Source organism: Elephantulus edwardii, unplaced genomic scaffold (genome assembly GCF_000299155.1).
Source record: "Elephantulus edwardii isolate Elephantulus edwardi_28Jun2011 unplaced genomic scaffold, EleEdw1.0 scaffold00008, whole genome shotgun sequence".
Classification (NCBI taxonomy): Eukaryota; Metazoa; Chordata; class Mammalia; order Macroscelidea; family Macroscelididae; genus Elephantulus; species Elephantulus edwardii.
In genome coordinates, this window is record NW_006399758.1 from 4409060 (window position 1) to 4431533 (window position 22474).

Genomic DNA, 22474 nt, shown 5'->3' on the forward strand with positions numbered 1-22474 from the left:
ACTGACAAAGGAGATTAATCAGAACTGGCTTTGGCAAGCACTGTGGCAATTGGACAATTAAAACAGACATGGGGGGAAAGAAGAACGAACTGGGGATGAGGGTGGAGAAAACAGTGCAACAATGAATGAATGAAAACCCAAAATCTCTATAAATGTTCATTAAAACTAATAAAATTTAATAAAAAAAGAAAGAAATTGTCAGATGATGAAACAGTGCTTGCATAGAGCTTAGCGTTAATCACTGAACATGGTTAACTAGTTGCTGAGGACCTGCAGTCTAGGCATTCCGGGTGTTCGCATCTCAAACTATGTGTCCTAGAATTTGTAATGACTGATTTTCCATAATGGGTCATTAGATGTTGTTTCTCAATTGCCTCTTTGTGGACATGAACCACCAACATGTTGTTTAGTGTTCTACAGTGCTGTTTCCACCACCTATGACTCCGGAAAATATCTGTAAACTCTATTCTGTAAACTCATTCTGAAATGTGCCTTTATAGTTCCACAGTAGTAAAGAGAAGCTTTGAGGACAGGCTAACCATTTGTGTGCAATTCAGGAGAGCTGCCTGTAGAACTTCCCTGACTGAATCAAATCATTATTAGCAAGAGTGGCTGTTAACTAGAACTTTGAAAGTATGAGTCCCCAGAGAGGCACCTCGGAAGAAAGGCCTGACAACCCATTTCATGAAATATCAGCCTCTGAAAAACCACGTGGAGGACACATGGGGGTCTGCATGTGTTAGAACAAGTCTTAGAACCAACTGAGATAAATAGCACTAATTACACTATGCCAAGTGTCAGCAGGTTTTCTAGATTATTACAGCAATGCTTTTTCCCCTGAGTGATTTTTATAGACATTCCAGTGAAGACAGCTTTCTGTTATCTGTTTTTGACAACCGCAGATTGAACTAGCACTACGTTTTTCCTGAAAAATGTGCACAATTGTAACATGATGTTTATTATGATTGAGTGTATTGCTATTAAATAAACATAACTGGAAGAAAGACTGACCCTTCTATTGTTGTGAAATTAAAATGACTTCTTCATATGCTGTCATAACTCTAAACATTGACAGTTGCTTGGATTTTTTTTCTCATTTGTTGCACACACACATACACAGGTTGGTGTGTGTGCACCCACACCCGAAATGCTGTGAAGAATACCGCTTTTGACCGAATGACAGAGCATAAAGAGTGAAATTCGTTAATTTAGAATATGACAAAAAGCCTTTCTAAATCTTTGTCACAATGTAGTAATTGAACAGCATTTAACCAGAATGAAAACAGACCAAGGAAAAGGCTTAATATTTTGAAATAAATTAAATCACTTGAAATAATCTTAAATCACTTATAAGATTTGAAAGGGTCATTGACAGGTGGGTAGTGCACATGCTGGGGCAATTTTTAACTTGGGGTTCCCTCTCTCCACCATCACACATGTGATCTCTTCTTGTTTAATCTTTGGGGGTAAAATTAACTATTACAATGTTTCCTTGGTAGCTTTTTGTCCTTCTGGAACAAAGTGAATCTCCTCTGCTAAAAGCGGCATTCAACAAAATAATGGAGAGATGGATGAAGAATAACTTTCAAAACTGTATTAAATACTTCTGCAGTATAAACACACACACACACACACACTAGCATTCTCTTAATCATTAGGTATAAAAACAAGTGGTCTACTACAAAGAGAAAGATTTTTCTCTGTATCTATACCATAGTACACATCTGATTTATTTTGAATAGTTTATTGTTTAATCCTACCATTTTGGGTTATGGGAAAATAAAAGCTTTTGATAGAGTTAATCTAGCTACCTAAAAGTCCATGCTGCATAGGATCATAATCTTGATCTTTGATGAGATCTGAGCTAGTAATATATTGTGATTAATCAAAATGGATTGTACTGCATGGAATATAAGTCATCTTCACAGATGGGGTAGAGATTGTGAGTTCTTTTGAATATTTGTTTTAATCCCTTCTAGGATAAAATAGCTTTGGCTTTTCACTTTAAATCAGACTGAGCCCACCAAATAAATGACTAGGAAGAAATTTTGAAGTGCAGTTTTGCTGGAATTTTAGGCTAGAAAGAAAGAAACTTATTATTTTAAGTTCTTGGCAGTATTTTATGGGATGCTCCATATGTTTTAAAAGGGATTGTCAAATTACTGGTTAATGGAAGAAAGGAAGACCTTCAGCCAGATGGATTGACACAAAGAATGCAGCAATGGGCTGAGGCATATCAGAGATGATGTGGATGGCACAGGATAGAGCAGGGGTGAGATCCATTGTTCATATATCTGGTCGATATGAGTCATAGTCGACTCAACAGCACTTAAGAACAACAATACCCCAAATGCAATCACAGCCTTCAGACTCATACACACAGTTTATTGAATGTAACTGTCAGTTCCCTCCATAGCTTTAAAAAAGCCTGAGTTTTTGCTACATCCACAGAAAGCTTTCTAAATGAGATAAGAATACAGAGATCATGTATACTTGTCATTAAGTGACTTCTTTAGGAAAGTTTGCTGACCTCTGAACCTTAAGATTCCTTTCTTTTCTTTAAGAACAAGAATTGACCAAGAATAAGGAGGGACCTCTGGTGGTCTCGTGGTAAGCTGCTGCATTGCCAACCTAACAGTATGTGGTTCGAATCCACCAGCTGCTCTGCAGGAGAAAGATTAGCAGTCTTCTCCCATGCGATTTATTGCCCCTGAAAAACTTCAGGAAGGTCAGCCATGGGTGGGTTCCAACTTGACCATACTCAGCAAAAACATCAGTGTTGCCAAACTACTATCTTCTTCTAAACTCTGTAATTAATCAGTTATGGGTTTGTTTGTTTTTTAATTTACTACAACAATTGAGCAATTTACTATAACATCCATGCCCTAAGGACCACACCTTCACATTTAGTTTATGAACAATTTAGTTGTTATTGATAATGTTGATGTGGACCGCAGAGTGGGAACCGACTCATAATTGACCCTCTAGCAGGTTTTCAGAGGCAGTAAATCACATAGGTATGGAGTGCCCATCTCCCTCGGAGAAGCTGGCAGATTCAAACTACGCACCTTTTTGATGGCAACACAATGTCTTACTACTAAGCCACCAGAGTTCACACCTCAGTTGAGTACCTTCAGATCCCATACTGTATCATCATCCTACACATCTTAATGTAGGTATAAGAATATAAGTGAAGATTGTGTAGATTAAAAGACCTAACTTTTTGCTCATTGAAGATCAAAAGTGGTTTAATATTTTCTTCTTTTATCTATTTGTTTGTTTTACCTCCTAGGAAACCTGATGAGCCTCCACTAATAAAAGGCTGGATTCCTTACATTGGAAAGCTTCTGGACTTCCGAAGAGATCCCTTCACTTTCTTAAAAACCATGCAGAAGCAACATGGTGATGTCTTCACGGTTCTCATTGCAGGTAAGAAGCCCTTCAATAGACTTCTTAATAGGTCATAATCTCTCAATTGTTCTTTAATGTCTTCATGTTTTATCGAGGTAAAATAGGGAGTATTTGTTCGTTATTTTCTTTGTAGGTCTATTACGGAAGAAAACTATGGTTTCCAGCACAGTCATTTTCACATAAAAACGTCTTTTCCCTTGAGGATATCTGGGAAACCCCAGTCTCAGCTACCATTCTCAGTTCAGTTCTATTTATTTCATGTTCAGTTTTCTTATTCATTGATTCTTACATAACCACAAACAATAAGTTAAAATGTATTTTTCTCTTTTTAAAAATTTTTTGTAGTGATTTTAATGAAAGTTTACAGAAAACTTGGATTTCCATTCATTCATTGCTGTACATTTTCCTCCCTGACCCCCAGTTCACATTTCTCTTTAAAAAAATTCATTCATAATTACACCATTTTCTCGCCCTCCTCCCCCATCCACTTTGCTATGCATCTCTCATTCTGGATTGTTGTCATACAAATAATAACTATTCATATATTCCTTTTAACACGTTGCTGCACACTTTTTAAATTGACTACCGTGCTTAGAAACACATTTGCCGTCATTTGCGGCAACTTAAACAGTTCTTTTCCTCATTTTTTTTTCAATGCAGTGTTCACTACTTATTCCCTTTTCTTCGTTTTCCTCCAACCCCCATGTCAGTCCTACTCTATAATAGTGGCATTGTGTAGTATTTGTCCTTTTGTGATTGCGATAGTTCACACAGCATAATATCCTCTAGGGTCACCCATTTTGTATAGTATTTTATGAGTTCATTGTTTTGAGGTTTTTAAATTTTTTTTATTTTTTTATTCTTTTTTGTGCATGTACCATCAAATCAGATCTGAATCTGGTGGATTTGAACCACGGATCTCTGGGATTGCAGTGCAGCTTCTTGCCACTAGGCCACCAGAGCTCCCTGAATTCATTGTTTTTCAGTGTTGTTTAGTATTCCATTGTGTGAATATACCATTGCTTCTCTATCCATTCATTTGTTAATGGGCACTTGAGTTGTGCATCTATCTGTTTGGGTAGCAGTTCTGGTTTCTTTAGGATATACTCCAGTAGTCAAATTGCTGGGTCAAATGGTTATTTCTATTTCCAACTTTTTGAGAAAGTGCCATATTGCCTTCCAGAGTGGTTGCATGCATCATTTTACACTCCCACCAACTAAGGATTACAGTTTTTCCTCAACCTCACCAGCAATTCTTGTTTACAGCTTTGTTGAACTTTGTTATTGTTACTGGGATGAGATGAAATATCATAGTTATTTTTATTTTCATCTCTCTTAGAACTAGGGATTTTGAACATTTCTTCATGTGTTTGTTCACCATCTGAATACCTTCTTCGGTGAAGTGTCTGTTCATATCCTGTGCCCATTTTGCGACTGGGTTGTTTACCTTTATCTTGTTGAGGTGCTGAAGTATTCTATAAATTCTAGATATAAGTCCCTTATCAGATATATCATTACCAAATATTTTTTTCCCAGTGTATGACCTTCCTTTTTACCCTATTGGAGAAGTTTGGTTGTGTATATAGGGATTTGAGTCTTAGAAGATCCCATTCATCTATGTTAATCTTCTCCTGGTTGTAGGTTTTTCAGGATGCCTGGGAGACTGTTCATGTTATGGACTAAGGCTTCTAGAGTTCTTCCAAGTTTTCCTCTGATGAAGTTCATAGTCCTTGGTTTTAGTCCTAGGTCCTTAATCCACTTTGCCTTGGTTTTTGTGTATGGTGTAAGGCATGAGTCTTGCTTGAGTTTTCTACAGATAGTTTTCCAATTTTGCCAACACCATTTGTTAATAAGGCTTTCTTTTAAATGTTCGTTATGCTTTAGGTATTAATCCTATCCTCATCCCACTCCAAAGATCACAAGGTAGAAAGAAGTCAGAATGTTCTTATCTCGTCCTCCTTTGAAGTCCTTACTCTTTGGCTATATACATGTGCCTTGTTGCATAACAAACATCCTTAAAATTTAATAACTTAGAACAAATGGCTTTGCATGGAGCCACACATGGCTACAGTAATCAGGTAGCCTGATTGGAGTTGAATGAGTTCATCACATGCCAGACTGAGCTTCCTCATTCACATGGTCTTTCAATCTCAAGAAGGCTAGCTTGGTCATCTGTACGTGCTGCCCTGTACAAGAGGGTGAGCAGAAAAGACTCAAAGCTTTCTCAAGCCTATGTTCAAATTTTTCAAATGCCTCACTTGCAGCTAATATTATTGGCCAAACCAAGCAATGTGGCTAATCAAGTCTCAACAATGAGTAATCCCTACCTTTTCTGAGAAGAGCAACATCCACCCAGCAGGTCATGTATAAGGATTGAAGGAATTAGGGCTTTCTTCACACACAATTTCTCACAAAACCTATTCATTTGTGCTGTGTTTTCCCCTCTATTTTCTATTCCTTTGTTCCATCTATGTACTGAGAGGCTCTCTTGACTAGATCATCCACACTTTTCCTTGACAATTAGTTTCTAGCTGAATGTGCAGAGAGAAAGTGACTCTAGCTCTCCCTGGGCTCTGAAAATACAGTTCACTCACCTTCCTTTCCATCATGAGAAAATTGAAAAAAATCAGGTGTGATCTTATACTGTTGTTGTTGTTGTTAGAGGTCTTCAAGTTGGTTCCAACACATAGCAAACCTGTGTATAACAGAACAAAACACTGACTGCTCTTGAGCCAATTATTATAGTCCACCTCTGTGAGCGTCCCCTCTCTTTTATTGACTGTTTCACTAAACATGATGTCCTTCCTGATAGCATCTGCAGTGAGACGTAGTATTGCCATTCTCACTTCTGAGTACTTCTTGCAAGACAGATTTGTTTGTTCTTCTTGTCATCCATGGAATATTTAATATTCTTTGCCAACACCATAATTCAAATGCATCAATTCTTTGTGAATATTTCATATTCATTACCTAGCTCCCCCATGCATATGAAGCAATTGAGAATACATGGCTTGGATCAAACATACGTTAGTCTTAAAAGATACATCTTTGCTTTTTAGCACTGTAAGAAAGTCTTCTGCAATAGATGTGGCTAATATAATAAGTAATTGCTTAACTGCCACTTCCATAGGCATTGATTATGGATCTAAGTAAAATGAAGTCATTGACAATTTCAGTCTTTGTCCTGTTTATCATGATATTGCTTATTGAACCAGTTGTGGGGACTTTTGTTTTCTTTATGTTAAGGTATAATCTGTACTGAAGGCTACAGTCTTTTATCTTCATAAGTAAGTGCTTCAGTTCATTTCATCTGTCAGCAAGAAAGGTTGTATCAACAGCCTGTCTTTAGAGTGTTATTAAATCATCCTCCAAATCTGGTGCTATTTCTTCATGTATGTCATTGGAAGAATGATGACAATTTGCTTTTGGTACAGTGACCAGGTGCTTTATGGGGCCAAAGGAAAGAAAACCATGGGTTCATAAAGCTTTTCTTAAAATTTTTAACAACACATATTATGTTGGTTGTTTTTATTTAAGCCTCTCGTTTAGAATCAACAAGAACTCATGGAGGGCCTTTGTCTTTAAAAGTCGGTTGTTACATTTTGGAAGAACATTATTCTAAGTGGTACAGCACTCTTTTGTCAATTTGCTATACTGAGGTAACTTGGGGTTGCTATGATGCTGAATTGTGTGCCATTGGGAAGTTAAATGTCATAATGGTTACCCATGGTGGACAATGTTAGGTGGAGCTCCCAGTTTAAGATAGGTTTGGAAGCAGGATTGGCATCCACTTCCTAAACAACATGCCTCTGGAAACTCTATGAACTTAGAGAAACAACGATAGTTATAGGAAGTTTCAGGTCTTTCGTTCATAGGGTCGCTATGAGTCGTGCTTGACTTAACGACAATCAACAATAACAACAACATTCTACCTTCCTTCTCAGATTATTTGTTTACCATGCAAATTGAATTAGTAACCCCCTCTCCCACTTTTTTCTGAATTTAAACCACTCAGTTTCCCCTTGTCCTGCTATGTTTGGTTTGAAGGGCTACCTCTTCAAGTATGTGTAGGTTCCATGTGAACACAGTTAAGCAGTGTAGGTTCCATGTGAACACAGTTAAGCATTCTGAAACCTGCTTTGCAATGCTATTCATAATTTGTTATGATTCCCATGGTTAGTCTTTTTAACATAGGCAGTAAACACATGTAAACATCTCATGTAGATCTCACTTAGACTTCATCATATCTATCAAAAGTTCTCACACATGAAAACAATCCTTGCAATTTTTCCTCCCATTTCAAAGAATGTTCAAGACAATCTATTTTCCTACCCTATGAGCCCCATTATCCTCTTTGGAACTCATCCTTCACAATTTATTCCTTTCACACAAGCATCTTTTTTGTTTTTTTTCCTCTCTTGATAATTTATTGTGTACATCCCCAAAACAGCCAAACAGAATCTGGAAATTATCAAAGAATATCATTAATGTCATATCACATGCATCTATCTGATGCAAATGCAAAGACCTTTGCCATAGCACTTCAATAGGAAACTTACCAAAAATTAAACTGAATTTAGAAGAGAACTTGGAACAAGGGATGTCATTGCTGATATTAGATAGTGGCTGAAAACAGAAAACACCAGAAAGATATTTATATGCCCCAAAAATTTTGCAGAGTTCCCTAACTGCATACTTTCCCAGTGCAATGCATCTATATTAATGATATTAATGCACGATATTAATGGTATTATTAAAAAATTTGCCCACTCTGTGGGATCTTTTTATTAAATGGGTACAAATATGGATCTCTCTTCCAGTCATGTAGACAAGTAGTTATCTTCTACATTTGTTAGCATAGACTAATGAATAGAAACATCCCATGGCCTGCCTACTAAAGGAACAAACGTGACTTGAAAGGACAGTCTTGCCTTATAGGCAAGAATAGTGAAACTTCATCTCACATACTTTGACATGTTGTCAAGAGGCGTCATTCCTTGGAAAGAGACTTCGTGCTGGGAAAGGCAGAGGGTCGGCAAAGAAGAGGAAGAACATACAAGATGGGTTGACACAGTGACTGCAACAATGGACTCAAGCATGGTGGAGACTCTGAGGATGGCAAACAGTAGGACAGGATCTCAATCTGTTGCTCATAGAGTGGCTGTGAGTCCTAGTTGACTCAGTGGCACCTAGCAACAATATCTGTAAACCTCCTAGAGAACCCTTAGCCATAACTAGCCTCTGCCTTGCCAAGGTACCCCACCGGTCTTCACCTTACTCGTCCTCACTAGCTCATTCAATATGTTGACCTCTCCTTCTTAAAACACCCCCCCTCCACCCATCAAATTGTGTGATCCTATGATTAACCACCCCCACCAATCCTCACCTCTCTGCTCCCCTCCTATTCTTCTTGGATCCTTATACACATTCTACAATAATGGTCTTATACAGTATTTGTCCTTGTGGGACTAAGTTAGTTCACTCAGCATAGTGCTCTCCAATATTTTAGTGATTTACAAAATCATTGCTCCTGCATTCTATATAGTATTCCATCATATTTTCTCAATCCATTCAGCTGATGCTACCCTTTTGTTCCTGTCATTTTAATATCTTCTTTCAAAAAATAATAAAAGCCAAACCCACTGGTTTGAAGGCAATTCCAGCTCATAGCAACATGACATAATGGAGTAAAATGCTTTCAAAGCTGTAAATCTTCGCAGAAGCCAACTGCCAACATTTTTCTCCTAAAAGTTGGTGGGTTTGCACTGATGACCTTTTGGTTTTCAGCTGAGTGTGTAAGCGCTATTCTACCTGGACTCCTCTTTAATATAATACTTGGACAAAGTGCAAATGCTTAAACTGGATGAAATTTTAATGAGCATGACTGGATTCTCACAAGAATAGAGAATATTACAACTAGCCACTGAGAAGTTTCTCCCAACCAACAATAATTGTCTTCACACCAGTTTCAGAAAAATTGAACTCTCTGGGGGGAAAAAGTCATGAGTTTTTAGAACTGGTGAGAATATAGCATTTAACCTCATCTTGAAGTGGCTCACCAAGACACCCCCTGCCTTTCCTGGTACCCACCGAGTTGTTTGTAACATCCCATCCATATGCCAAGTCTTTTTGTGCATCTGTGTTTCCCCTCGCTGCTTTTGAATGCTCTTTGTTCTTCATCTGATGATCCTTTAACATCACTTCCTCTAATAAGCCTCCCCTCCCTACACTAAGTGACTCTTTTCCTCAAATTCCCACTCATTGTTGTAGAGTCAAAACTAAACCTATAGCTGACCACAGCTGGTTTCTAAGAACATAAATCACACACAAGGAATTTGCCTATCTTTCTCCACCACGGAGCTGCTGGTGGATTCCAACCAGGGTGCAACTCCCCATGGACTAGGCCACCAGAGACCCCTGAATCCTCTCTGGGCTCCAAGTACTTAACCCTAGCGTCACCTCTGTCATGGCTTTTAATAAATTGTGACTCCATTTCTAATTCCTTTGCTCACTTCCCTTCTATATTCTGTGAGCCCCTCTGCTATCAACATTCAGTTCTGAACTCACCACTGACTAATGCACAATAAATATTGGATGAGTAAATTCCCAATTCTTTAAAGCTCATGAAATACTATCATTCAAATAGATATGGTACCTTGGTGCCTCAATTTGAAATGCGTTTTGGATCTTATAATACCAAAACAATAGTATTTCTATTTTTTTTAAAAAAAAGCATACTCAAAAATTATGCTCTTTATTTAATTTTATTTAAAAATTAAGCATTTTCTTTTCATGAGTAGATACAATATTCTATAGAAATGTTTATTTTTTCTAAATACAGTATACAAATATAAGCTGAGATGATTAAGTAGAAATGTGAGACAGACTTGAATAATTTTATTCACTTTCCAAAACAACCAATTTCTGCTGACACTTGATAACTTAATCTTCGATACCAAGATGCTCTCAGAATCCCTAATTTCTGAGTAATTTGACCGGGGTTGTGTAGTCAGCCACATTTAATCTGTACTTCAGCTGCTTCCTTTTCATCCCTTACTAGAGTTTGAGGAAATTCTGGCCAGCAAATCCTTCTAATATGTATGTTTCTAATGATCAGTTAGCACAGTAGCTCATTTGGAAAATGTGATATGAGGAAGTAAGTCCTCTGCCTTTGGCCCTGCGATTTCAGTGAATGTATGCCCCTGCGTGATGAGCAAATGATTGTCATCCCGAAAGGCCACAAGAGACAAAGATGTCATTTTAATAAAGAAATTAAAAGGTACATCTTTTTATGAGAAACCACGTAAATCCGTGACCTGTCGCAGAAAATAGTTCTCTAATTGGTTCGGTGTGGTGGCGCAGGGGCACCGATTTCCCTGGACGTCACCCCAGAGAAGCTCCCCTGTACATCATTGTCAGGAGCTCAGTGAAATCTTCCTAATAAGAGGGGCACTGTGTAAATGTGGCCAGCCATATAAGAAAATAAGAACTTGGTTTGTGTTTCACTCCCTACAACTAATAAAATCAGCTTTTTAATTTTTTAAGAAAAAAAATTTGTCGAAAAATCTGCTAAATGCGAACTTTGAAATCTTGTGATTACGGTGGTCAAATTCTTTAAAATTCACATTTATTTCTTATTTGTTAACAGAGAATTTCTATTCCAAGTATTCAAATATTTGTCCTGAATTCTCCTAGCTATCTCTCTATACATCACTAAGGTCCTAGAATTAAAAACCTACTTGGAGTGATTTAAATATCAACTTTCATATGAATAAGACATCAGAGTAAATGATGTGTTATTTATGTATGTATGTATGTATGTATGTATGTATGTATGTATGTATGTACTTACATTTAGTGGCACATCTTGTAACACATAACTTTACCTTTCTACAAGGATTACTTTCAATATAAATTATAAGGGTTTTTCATTAATAGAGAGTTACATAAGGTTATGTAAATATGTGAGAGTTTTGAAAAAGAAATTAATGTCAAATGAGACATTGAGATTTTGAACCCACTTCAAATAAATGTGCTATTCAGAAAGATGATGCTTTTATATTGTATGTTAAGACTTTAATTCATTTTGAAATTTACATTTTAAAAAAATATCAAATCCGAATGTCTTTAAATCAATATTTGTTTTGAATGAGCTGCTGACAGCATTCTTTTCTTTTTTTCCCAAACATGGCAGAAGAGAATGTTTCTACCTTGTGGTTTTTATGAACTATGCAATGAAACTGTTAGCACTTGGCATTCATCTACAGAAAATTACACTTGAACAAAAAATTAATTTCACTCTAAGAATACAGGGCCTTCAACAAGAACTTTTCAAATTTTCTTTGTTAAAGAAATTTAAATTCATTTTATGAATGTATATGTGTTTTCCTAACTGTCTGATTAAAGATCACAAAGAAACTCTTGATTTTGCATCTCACATTAGCAGATGGTGGACAGATGGTTTAAATTAATATTAATTTTGAAAAACTTAGCTTAAATTGTTTATACTGAAGATTAAAAGTTGGAAAGCCAGTTAACATCTCCAGGGTTATTAGTATTTTCAAACCCACTTGAAAAGTAAAATCCGGAAAAATCAAAGCATCCCCATCTAAAAAAAACTGCATCTCGACCAGAAAGATAGTAGGTAAAATGCAGTGCCTTGATGCTGAGTGAAATTAAAATAAGGATGAGAAAGAGCAAAAACAGAATCTGCAAAGATGAGAACCTTGAAGAGAGAGAATCATTATCTATAAATTGCTTTAAAATAATGATTTTTAAAAGAACTTATGCACCCACAAGTGTTCTTTTAGAAACAATTCCTTAATATTTGGCCTGACTGGGACCAGTTCTTTCATTGTCCACTGTTTCAGTGTTTTTGTTGATAGTTCCCTTCGAGTTGATTCTGACTCATGAGGGTCTTGCTGTGTAAAACTGTCACCTACATGACCAGTTTCCTCAGTATACCTTGTATATGAAGTTAACGTCATAATTTCTTTCCATATCTCTGCCTCAAAGAAGAGAGACTTTATAATGGAGACAAAAGAAAAACTTTCCCATGGATACAGCTTCTATGTCCAGAGACCTGATGACACGTATCTCATGTTCTTATAACTAAGGATGCTTTTGTCCTTCCACTTAGATTGAGAAGAATGTGGAAAATTGGCAGGGAAAAAGTTCAAAATGCTCTCTAAAGATTGTGTGTTTTACAAGCTGTATCTTTTATACCATTCTGACGTTTTGTGAATAATTTAAAATAACCCTAAAGATACTTACCAAAATCCTTTCATTTAGTGTAATGAAAAAAAATATGGATCACCACCTGTGAAAATACACAGATTTGCCTAAAAGGATACATTTTTCAAAATAAGAGAATTGACATTTTTTCCAATTATTTGTCAGGCAGATGCTGGCAATTTTATGTAATTAAGCTTCTATGGTAAGGCAGGTGTCATAAAATATGCCTAAATCCAGTTGATTTCTTTCTGAGCTCCACAAGGGGGAGGGGAGAAATCCAGTTTACTTTGTAGATGTCAGCTTCAGAATCTTACTAGAATTAGGAGCCATGCTATCTAGCTTCATCTTCGTTTTTAAGTTGGGTTGCCTTATTAAATAAATTAAGGGGCAATAGCATGAATGAAAGTTTAGTCTTAAAACTCATTCTTAAAAAATTATTTAATACCTGTGCTTCATATACATTAAACTAAAATTTATAATTTAAAATTTTTAAAGAGAAACACAGTTATTATGTCTGTATGATTCAACTGAAAATGAAACAAAATGTTATTCTAAATGGGGGGATTAATCATAGGGTTGCATGATTTGATGGAGATAGAGGTGAAGGAAATGGGAAAAATCCAGTGATTTAAACTTTGTAAATGAACCAGTATACAAAAAAGAAATCTTATTCTAAGCATTGTACAGAATTGAATTTCATTTGGTGGATGCATTTTGAATTACCATACGTAACACGTGAGAAGACATTAATGTAAGAAAAGTCTCTCTCTCCCCCACCCTTCTTTCTCTCTCTCTCTCTCTCTTTCTCTCTCACACACACACACACACACACTGGGGAATTATGAGGTGAAGAGGAAAGTTTAAATTATTTATATAAACTTTAATACCTAATGTTTATTGTCTTAAATATTATTTTCTTGAAAAGGAAGAGCTTATTAAATGCCATTATTTAATGTCATCTCCAGAACACTCCAAATTAGTATTAATTCTAATATTCTTAAAATAGTACTGTAGGGAGATGAAACCATCATGGTCTAATGAAAAGAATGGTGCATGGAGAATTATTTCCCTTTCAGCCAGGTTCTGCCACTACAAATGGTAGCATGATCTTTACTCTAACCACCCTTGACTATGTAAACATAGTCCCAAGGATAAATGCAGAGATTAAATGAGGCAATTTCTACGGCCCCTTCTTGCTCTGAGAGATAGACCAGAGTATTATCTGTCTTGGTGTGCCTTTTTATGAGAATCGTTAAAGATCCTTGACAAAAACAAATATTTGTAATTTCATGTCCATGCCTTAGGAATAAGAGTCCGCAGAAATCTGTATTTTCAGTAAACACCATGAGCCTTTCTATTTATGTGAGTAACACTGATATATTGAGAAGCCCAAATGACAGCTACTCAAGGATCCCTTGTTGATACTCCATCAGAATGATACAGAATCCATTTCTGCTTCCCTTCATGCCTCTGCTCTATCACTATTCATACTAATAGAACAATTTTATGTCATCTTCAGATCTTGAGAGGATAAGAATTCAACCAAGTGTCCTGATCTTGGGAAACACTGACAGAATGAGTTCTAGTTTGGAATTATGGTGGTCTTATTTATTTTCTTCTTATTATATTTTAATTGATATTTTAAAGAAAGTTTACAGAAAACTTGGAGTTCCATTTATTCATTGTTGCACATTTTCCTCCCTACCCTCCCAGTTCACTTTTCTCTTTAAAAAGATTCTTTTATTGTTACACAGTCTCTTCCCTCCCCTGAGTCCACTTTGCTATGCACCTCTTATTTTAGGCTATTGTTGTGCAAATAGTACCTAATCATATGTTTCTTTTGGAAAGTTCTTTTCCCTAGTCTATTTGAATGTGGTGTTTATTATTTATCCCCTCTTTTCTCCATTTTCCCCAACCCTCATGTCAGTCCTGTTTTATAACAGTGGCATTATGCAGTATTTGTCTTTTTGTGATTGAGATATTTCACTCAGGATAATGTCCTTCAGGGTCACTCATTTTGTAGAATAAGAGTTCCTTGTTTCTCAGTGCTGCACAGTATTCCATTGTGTGAGTATACCATAGCTTCTCTATCCATTCATCTGTTGATAGGCACTTAGGTTGCTTCCATCTCTTTGCTATTGTGGACAATGCAGCAATAAACATGGGTGAGCATATATCTGTTTGGGTGGCGGTTCTGGTTTCTTTATGGTATATTCCCAATAGTGAAATTACTTGGTCAAATGATATTTCCATTTTCATACTGTCTTCCATAGTGGTTGCCCCATTTTACAATCCCACCAACAGTGAAGTGTTCCAATTTCTCCACAACCTCGTCAGCATTTGTTGTTTGCTGCTCTGTTGAACTTTGCTATTATTACTGGCATGAGGTGATATCTCATAGTTGTTTTGACTTGCATCTCTCTTAAAGCTAGGGATTTTGAATATTTCTTCATGTGTTTGTTCACCATCTCAATCAGAACCAACTCATAAATGACCCTTCAGTGAGTTTTGAGAGGCAATAAATCACGCAGAAGGAAGATTGCTCATCTTTCTTCCAGTTAGTGGATTTGAACTGCCAGTTTTGCGGTTGGCAATACGACTTCTTACCAACTAGGTCACCATTGTTGTCGTCATATGTCTTTGAGTCGACTATGACTCATAGTAACCCTATGTAAAACAGATCTGATAAAACAGACCTTATCTTTTATTATCCTCATCATCACTGACATACTTGAGTCCATTGTTACAGTCACCATGTCAATCCATCTTGTTGAAGGTCGTTCTCCCTTCGACTGACCCTGGACCTTTTCAAGTATAATAATATCTTTTTCCAAGGATGAGTCCTTACTAACAACATGCCGAAGGTACATGAGATGAAGCTTCAGTATCCTCATGTCCATGGGACAGCCTGTTTCCACATTTTCCCAAGATGTATTGTTTGTTCTTTTGGTAGTCATGAGATCTTTAATACTCTTCTCCAATACTAAAACTCAAAGGGTTCTATTCTTTTTCTCTCATCCTTCATCATTGTCTAACTTCAATTAGCAAGTGATTGAAAAAACCATGTCTTGGATCAGATGCACTTTAGTCTTTAAATTTATGTCATTATACATTGGCGCTATCCCTGACAAATTTCCCAGTGCAATAAGTCTTTTGATTTCATACCTGCTGGTACTAAGAGTGTTGATTTTTTGATCCAAGTAAGATGAAATCCTTGACAACTTGAAACCTTTCTCCATCTATCATGATGCTTATTGCTCAAGAGGCCACCAAAGCATTCCCATTTTTGGCCAAAGCTAAAAGGAAAGGAAAAAGCCACACCCCAAAAATGTAAATCTAAATAGAATATAATATTACCAATTTGGTATTGTTTTTATTTTTTTTCTGTTTATTTGAAAGGACATGAATCAATGAATAGTGAGAAATAAGTGGATAGTGAGAAAACATAAAGGTTGTTTCAAATTATAAGGCACTTTAGTTAAAATAAAAATTGTACTAAGCTGTATTTTTAAGGATATTTAGCTTTAAATTTCTAAAGTTTTTCTACCACCTTCCATTTTAAAAGGAAACATGTACTGAATCTTTGAATGAAGTAGGTATTTATTAAATAAATTTGTTTTTCTAGATGTCATGTTAAAGTCTTTCTATTTTTTAATTAAAATATTTTAACATTTTAGGTGCTTTGTTTTGCTACAAAATAAACTCATATTCTTATTTCTTTCTTTTTTTTATTTACTTCTTTTAGGAAAATATATAACATTTATTCTGGACCCGCTGGATTTCCACTTGGTAACAAAAAACCAGAAACAATTAAACTTCAAAATATTTGGTAGTACACTGTCATTTAATGTGTTTACCATCAAACTGCTATTATCCAGTCAAGAGCTGAGACATGATATTCATACCTGCTATCAGTATCTGCAAGGCAAATCTTTGGATGTGCTCCTTGAAACCATGGCACAAAATATAAGGGACACTTTTGAACGTGAGTTCTTAAGAGCCCAAAATTGGAATACAGAGGAATTGTTTGCATTCTGTACTTCATTAATATTTGAGGTTACATTTACAACTCTGTATGGAAAACCTCGTGGTGCAGATGGGAAAAAAATTATCTGTGAGCTAAGAGATGACTTTGTTCAATTTGATGACAAATTCCTCCACTTAGCATCAGGTATACCCATTGAGCTTCTGGGAAATATCAAGTCTGTGCAGAAGAAGTTTCTAAACTACTTTGGACAAGAAAACGTAGCTAAGATGCAAGAATGTGCACAAGTTGTTCAAATGAGGCAAGATGTACTGGAGCATTACTATGACCCCAGCAATTTAGAAATAGGAGGTAAGAAACTGCTGAATGATTACTTGTCTCAAATGAAATCATTTACAGGAGACCTTTGAAATAAAATGACAAAATGGCGACCTTGAAAATTTTTATGCTTTTACTAATTGGCTAATGGTAAAATGTTTTACTCTGATAATTGATTTTTTTTTTCCTAAGGTGGTAAAACAAGATAGTTAATGGTGATAATGAGAAAGAGTATAACTAAGCTGCATTTACACCTCTTATCTCACCCCCCAACTCCCTGTCCCCCCACACATTACATTTTAAACTATTCTCATTAAACAGAAAATTAGACTTCAGAAGCCTATTGGTTCTCATTAGCATGCACTGATCCTTGGCTGGGTCTGTGTCCTAACATCTTTTAATTAGCACACTGCAAATCTAATCAGTGTAATAAACGCTATTAATCTTCCTTTTCACTTATTTTCTCCCAGCACATCATTTTGCCTTTCTCTGGGCTTCGATTGCAAACACTATTCCAACTATGTTCTGGGCGATGCATTATCTTCTGTGGCACCCAGAAGCGATAGCAGTGGTGCGTGACGAGATCAACCGTTTGCTGCAGTCAACAGGTCAAAAGAAAGGGCCTGGAATTTGCATCAACTTCACCAGAGAACAATTGGACAGCCTGGTCTACCTCGGTAATTTATTTTTATCTGTTATGAAGAAAAGAAGGTACATCTCTACAAACTCAGTTTATCACTCAATAGCTGTTTACCAAGAGGTGGAGGACACAGCTGCCTAATTGACATAATAACTCCCATTTACATCAATTATAAATTGTGTAGTTTATAGCTGTAGATACTCTCGTTGCATGTAAACATGAAGGCCTAGGTAATTAACTATGCAAGGTATGCAAAAGGCTAAACCGAAGCTTTGCAATTATTTGGGGGGGGGAGTTTATGCCTATTAAGTCATTTGATTCTGAGCATCTGTTGGTATGTTAATTCTTTCCAATCACTGCTACACTATCTTGACAAGAAAGGTTTTTAGGGATTGAAAGAGAAAGTATTTCAGAGAAGCAACCTGTGCACAAAATGTGCTTATTACTCCCAAAAATGGCACGTTTTTCTGTAACTTGAGGTATATGCTTTTCCAAAATGTATAGTGAAAATACTTTCATTTTTAATTCCCTAAAAAAAAAAGAGGAAAGAGGTAGAGAAGAAGGAAAGGAAAAGAGGGGAAAAGGGAGAGGAGAAAAGTAAAAGCAACAATTTAAAAACTACAAATTGCTACACAGGTAATATTGCTACCTTATAAAATATTCTCTAAGCCATGAGCTATGCATGGTCACTGTGAACAATAGAGCTGAACTCTGGCCTATCTTGTGCCATCTTTATTATCCCCGACACATTTGAGTCCATTGCCATAGACACAGCATCAATCCATCTCATTGAGGTTCTTCCCCTTCTTCACTAACCCACCACCTTTCCAAGCATATGTCATCTGCCAAAGAATAGTCTCTCCTAACAACCCATCCAGAATATGTGAAATAAAACTTCATAACTTTGCCTGCAAGGAACATTCTGGTTGAATTCTCTCTAAGACCCCTCTTTTGGTTCTTTTGGCAGTCCTTGGGATATTCAACAGTCTTCTCCAACATTTCAACTCAAATGCATCAATTGTTCTTCTGTTATCCTCATTTATTGTCCAGCTCTCAGATGCATAGCAGTTGATTAGAAAGACTGTGGTCTGGATCAGATACACTTAAGTCTTTATGCTCACATCATTGCTTTTCAGGACTTTCGTGAAATCCTGATAGCAGACTTTTCCAAAGCCTTATAACTAGACCACCAGTATTCTCTTATTTTAGCTTATAGAGGGCCTCAATTTTTTTTAATCTTTCAAATGTGTAATATATTCTTTGATATGACCTTCTGGGAATAAAGACATTATTGGTCTTGATGAGTGTTAACCACCAATTTGTACTGAAAATGATGGCCCGAATATTCTAGAGATTATATTCCCAGATTGGTTAGGCTTGATCCACTCGAGGCAATCAGAAGTTTGAGTCTAACTGGTGGTCCTTCAATTAGGAAAAAAAAAATAGAAGTGTTACCTTGTATTCTGTCTTTTGCAAACATTATCAAAGTATTTTAAAGAAAGAATCCCTGTGTTATTACTTTTTCTTGTAGAATTGTTGGGGAACAAATACATGGGATTTGTGTAGAATTCTGAGCAGCTGCCTTCAGTGGCATGCACAGTATTTTCTGCATAGAAGATTCACAGTTTCTCTGAATATGTAAGTTCTATTTGCCAGATAGTCAAGCAATCACAATTGCATTTTATGAATCAGATGATTCATATGCAAAGTAATGCAAATAGACTTTAAAGAATATATGTAATGCTTTGTATGCAATTATTACTCTTAAATATTTAGTTGAAATGCATCAACTCTCTTCTTTCAATCCCTTATCAATGAAACATATGATTATTTCAAAATTATGTTATTAAAACTTTAAATTTATTTGATTGGAAAAATTAGCTAACTCCAGAGCTATGATTTAGATCCATTTAAATTCGTAATTAGTGCTAAAGATTTTCATCATCACTGGTGACCTCCTGAAATAATAGCTGTAATTGTCAACAAAACAATAACAATAACAAAATTCCCAGATGAATTTCCATTCTGGATAACAGCAGTGCATTTGCAGCCTTCAAAACTGGGTCCCTGTTTATCACTACCTCTGTAATTCATTTTAAGTATTTAAAATAATGGAGTCAGTTTCTATAACTTTTCTTTCTATAATTTAGCATGCATTTTTCCATTCCCAAGGGAGAATGTTCTATGCAAATTGGTGAAAGATTTATAAACTAATCTGACCTAAGAGATGACCTCCACCCTCAGTCCTGGCTTAACTGTAACAGTGTTTCTGAGTCAGTAGAGCTAGCACTTTATCTCCCTCACATTCTGCCTTGAAGCTGGTTTCTGAGGTAGTGAGTTGCCAAGGAGATTACTCATCTTCTTTTCATGGAGTCTCTGGTGGACTCAGACTGCCTGAGAGCCTCTGGCTTTGGGCTAGCAGCATAGCTCCCTAAGAACTTCTCCACCAGAGTTCCTGTGAACTATATTTAGAAAACAAAGAACATTAAATATTTCAAGTTTGGTGCAAGTGACTGTTTTGTAAATCCCCTTAGAAAATATTTTAATGTATTTTAAAGATAGTTTTTAAAAACTATTTCAAATTTTTATATTATAAGAGAATATTTCATTGCTGAAATCAACACGTGTTGGAGTGTGTTCTTTTTTAAAAATGCAAAGGGGAATTTTTTTTAATTGGTAAACAATAGAAAAGAAGACTTTAAATAAAAAAAAAATAGAGAATATTACATGGTTCAAATCCACCAGATGCTCCAAAGGAGAAAGGTGAGCATTCTCTTCCCATGCAGTTTACAGTCTTTGAAAACCCATTAGAGAGTCAGCTACGAGTCAGTTCTGACTCAACAACAATGAGCTTTTGATATTCATTGAAACAACTTTGAAAAGGAAAATTGCAATTACATTGACTTGAGTATTGTATACTTGAGCAAAAATGATCTATCTTGTTCACAGTGTTTGGAGAAACAAAGCCCAATAGGGCTTAAGTTTATAGTGATATAAATTATCATGCAAATATTACTGACATTTATTGCCCAACCCTATGGTCCTCACATATGTCAAACTTCCTCCAGCATCAATGCACACTTAATATTAGCAAGTCAAAATGTGGCACCTTTTAAATAAATGTCAAGCCAGTTTAAGTAATTCAGAGTAATCATGCTGTTAGAGGTTGTGATAGAGTTATGCTTTCCCCCAATATTCTATGAAATCTATCCTTAAAATTATTTTTCTCTTTTTTTAAACAAAAAAAATTACAGCTTTATAGGTTTCTGTACATTTATATATAACCATAAAATATGGTTCTATTTAGAATGACATTGCTAAAATTTTACATCTACTACTGTTTCTTAACAACTCAACTCATTGCTGTTTAGTTAAATGCAACTCATTTCTGGCCCTTCAGTAGGTTTTCAGAAACTGTGAAGAGATTGCCTCGCTTTCTCCCTCAGTGCAGCTGGTAGACTCAAACCTCCTGCCTTTGGGTTGCCAATACAACTCTATACCCCCTTGGACCACCAGAGTGTTTGTTAGAGGTCTCTCCTATTAATTTAAGCAGAAGATTTCATTTTAAAATTATACTGTTGTTGAGTACCATCAGGTTGTCTGTAACTGACTCATAGTGACCCTCTGTACAGCAGTTCTGAAGCCTACCCTGTTTGGAGCCAGTCTCACTGACTCCGACATTCCAACCCCCATTACCCCAGTTACAATATCAATCCATCTCATCTGGGGTCTTCCTCTCCTGCGTCGTCCCTCCACCCTTCCAACCATGATGTCCTTCTCCAAGGGCTGGTCCCTCCTGGCCACATCACATGCCCTAAGTATGTGAGATGGAGCTTCAAAATCCTAGCCTCCAAGGAGAAATTTGATTTAACCCTCTCCAAGACAGACCTATTTGTTTTCTTTGTGGTCCATGGTATGTTCAAGACCCTTAGCTAAAAAACAAACAAGCAATCAAATGAGTGTGAAATAACTGCTGTGTGTGGACTAGATCTCAATAGAACAAGAAGATGGAGGAATGGAAGTTTAAAAAACTTTGAGTAAAGTAAAGAATTTTTCTGTTTTCCCAGAAGAAGATCAAGGAGAAGGATTTGGGTAAGACTCAGACCAGAGCTTTAAAAACTGGGAATGGATATTACATTGAGGGTATTGTAATCATTAGAAAGTGATTATCAAGAGATTATCCATTGTCACAATTGTCAGTATTGTTTTAAAATGGTTTATTCAGCATTAAATGATAATTCTGTATTTGAAAAATTGAGTTTATAGGATTCAAACAGTTGTTATTTTTGTTGGGTGTTATTGAGGTGAGTATGATCCACAGCTATCCTGTGAACAACAGATCTGAACCCTGCCCTATCCTGCACCATCCTCATCATCTCTGACTCACCTGAGCCCCTTGCTGCAGTCACTGTGTCAATCCATCTGGTTGAGGGTCTTCCTCACTTTCACTGACCTTCCGCCTTCCCAAGCATGATGACCATCTCCAAGGAATAACCTCTTCTAACAAAAGGCCCAAAGTATGTGAGATGAAGTTTGTCATCTTTGCCTCCAAGGAGGACTCTGTTGTTGTTGGTAAGTGTTATAGATGACTCATAGTGACCCTATGAATGGAAGCCTTGAACATTAAGTATGACTTTCATCATTTCTCTAAGTTCATAGAGTTTCTAGAGGCAAGCTGTTTCAGAAGTGGATGCCACTCCTGCTTTCAAGCTTGTTTTGATCGGGAGCTCCAACAAACATTGTCTACCAGGGGTAACCATTATCCCATTTGACACATCAGTGTCAAGTGTTCAGCATCACAGCAACCACAAGTTACCTCTGTACGACAATTGACAGACCAGTGCTATACCACTTAGAAGAATGTTTGACCAAAAACAATTAAAACC

General features: G+C 36.4%; 1 protein-coding gene across 1 annotated transcript in view; it reads left to right on the forward strand.

Moving 5' to 3' along the window:
• LOC102850214 (25-hydroxycholesterol 7-alpha-hydroxylase-like) overlaps positions 1–22474 on the forward strand; it is a 56271-nt gene that overhangs the window by 11229 nt on the left and 22568 nt on the right. Inside the window, exons 2-4 of the mRNA XM_006880527.1 lie at positions 3293–3429; positions 16391–16981; positions 17419–17625. Of these exons, the coding sequence (XP_006880589.1) occupies positions 3293–3429; positions 16391–16981; positions 17419–17625 (935 nt within the window). The remainder of the gene's footprint in view (positions 1–3292; positions 3430–16390; positions 16982–17418; positions 17626–22474) is intronic.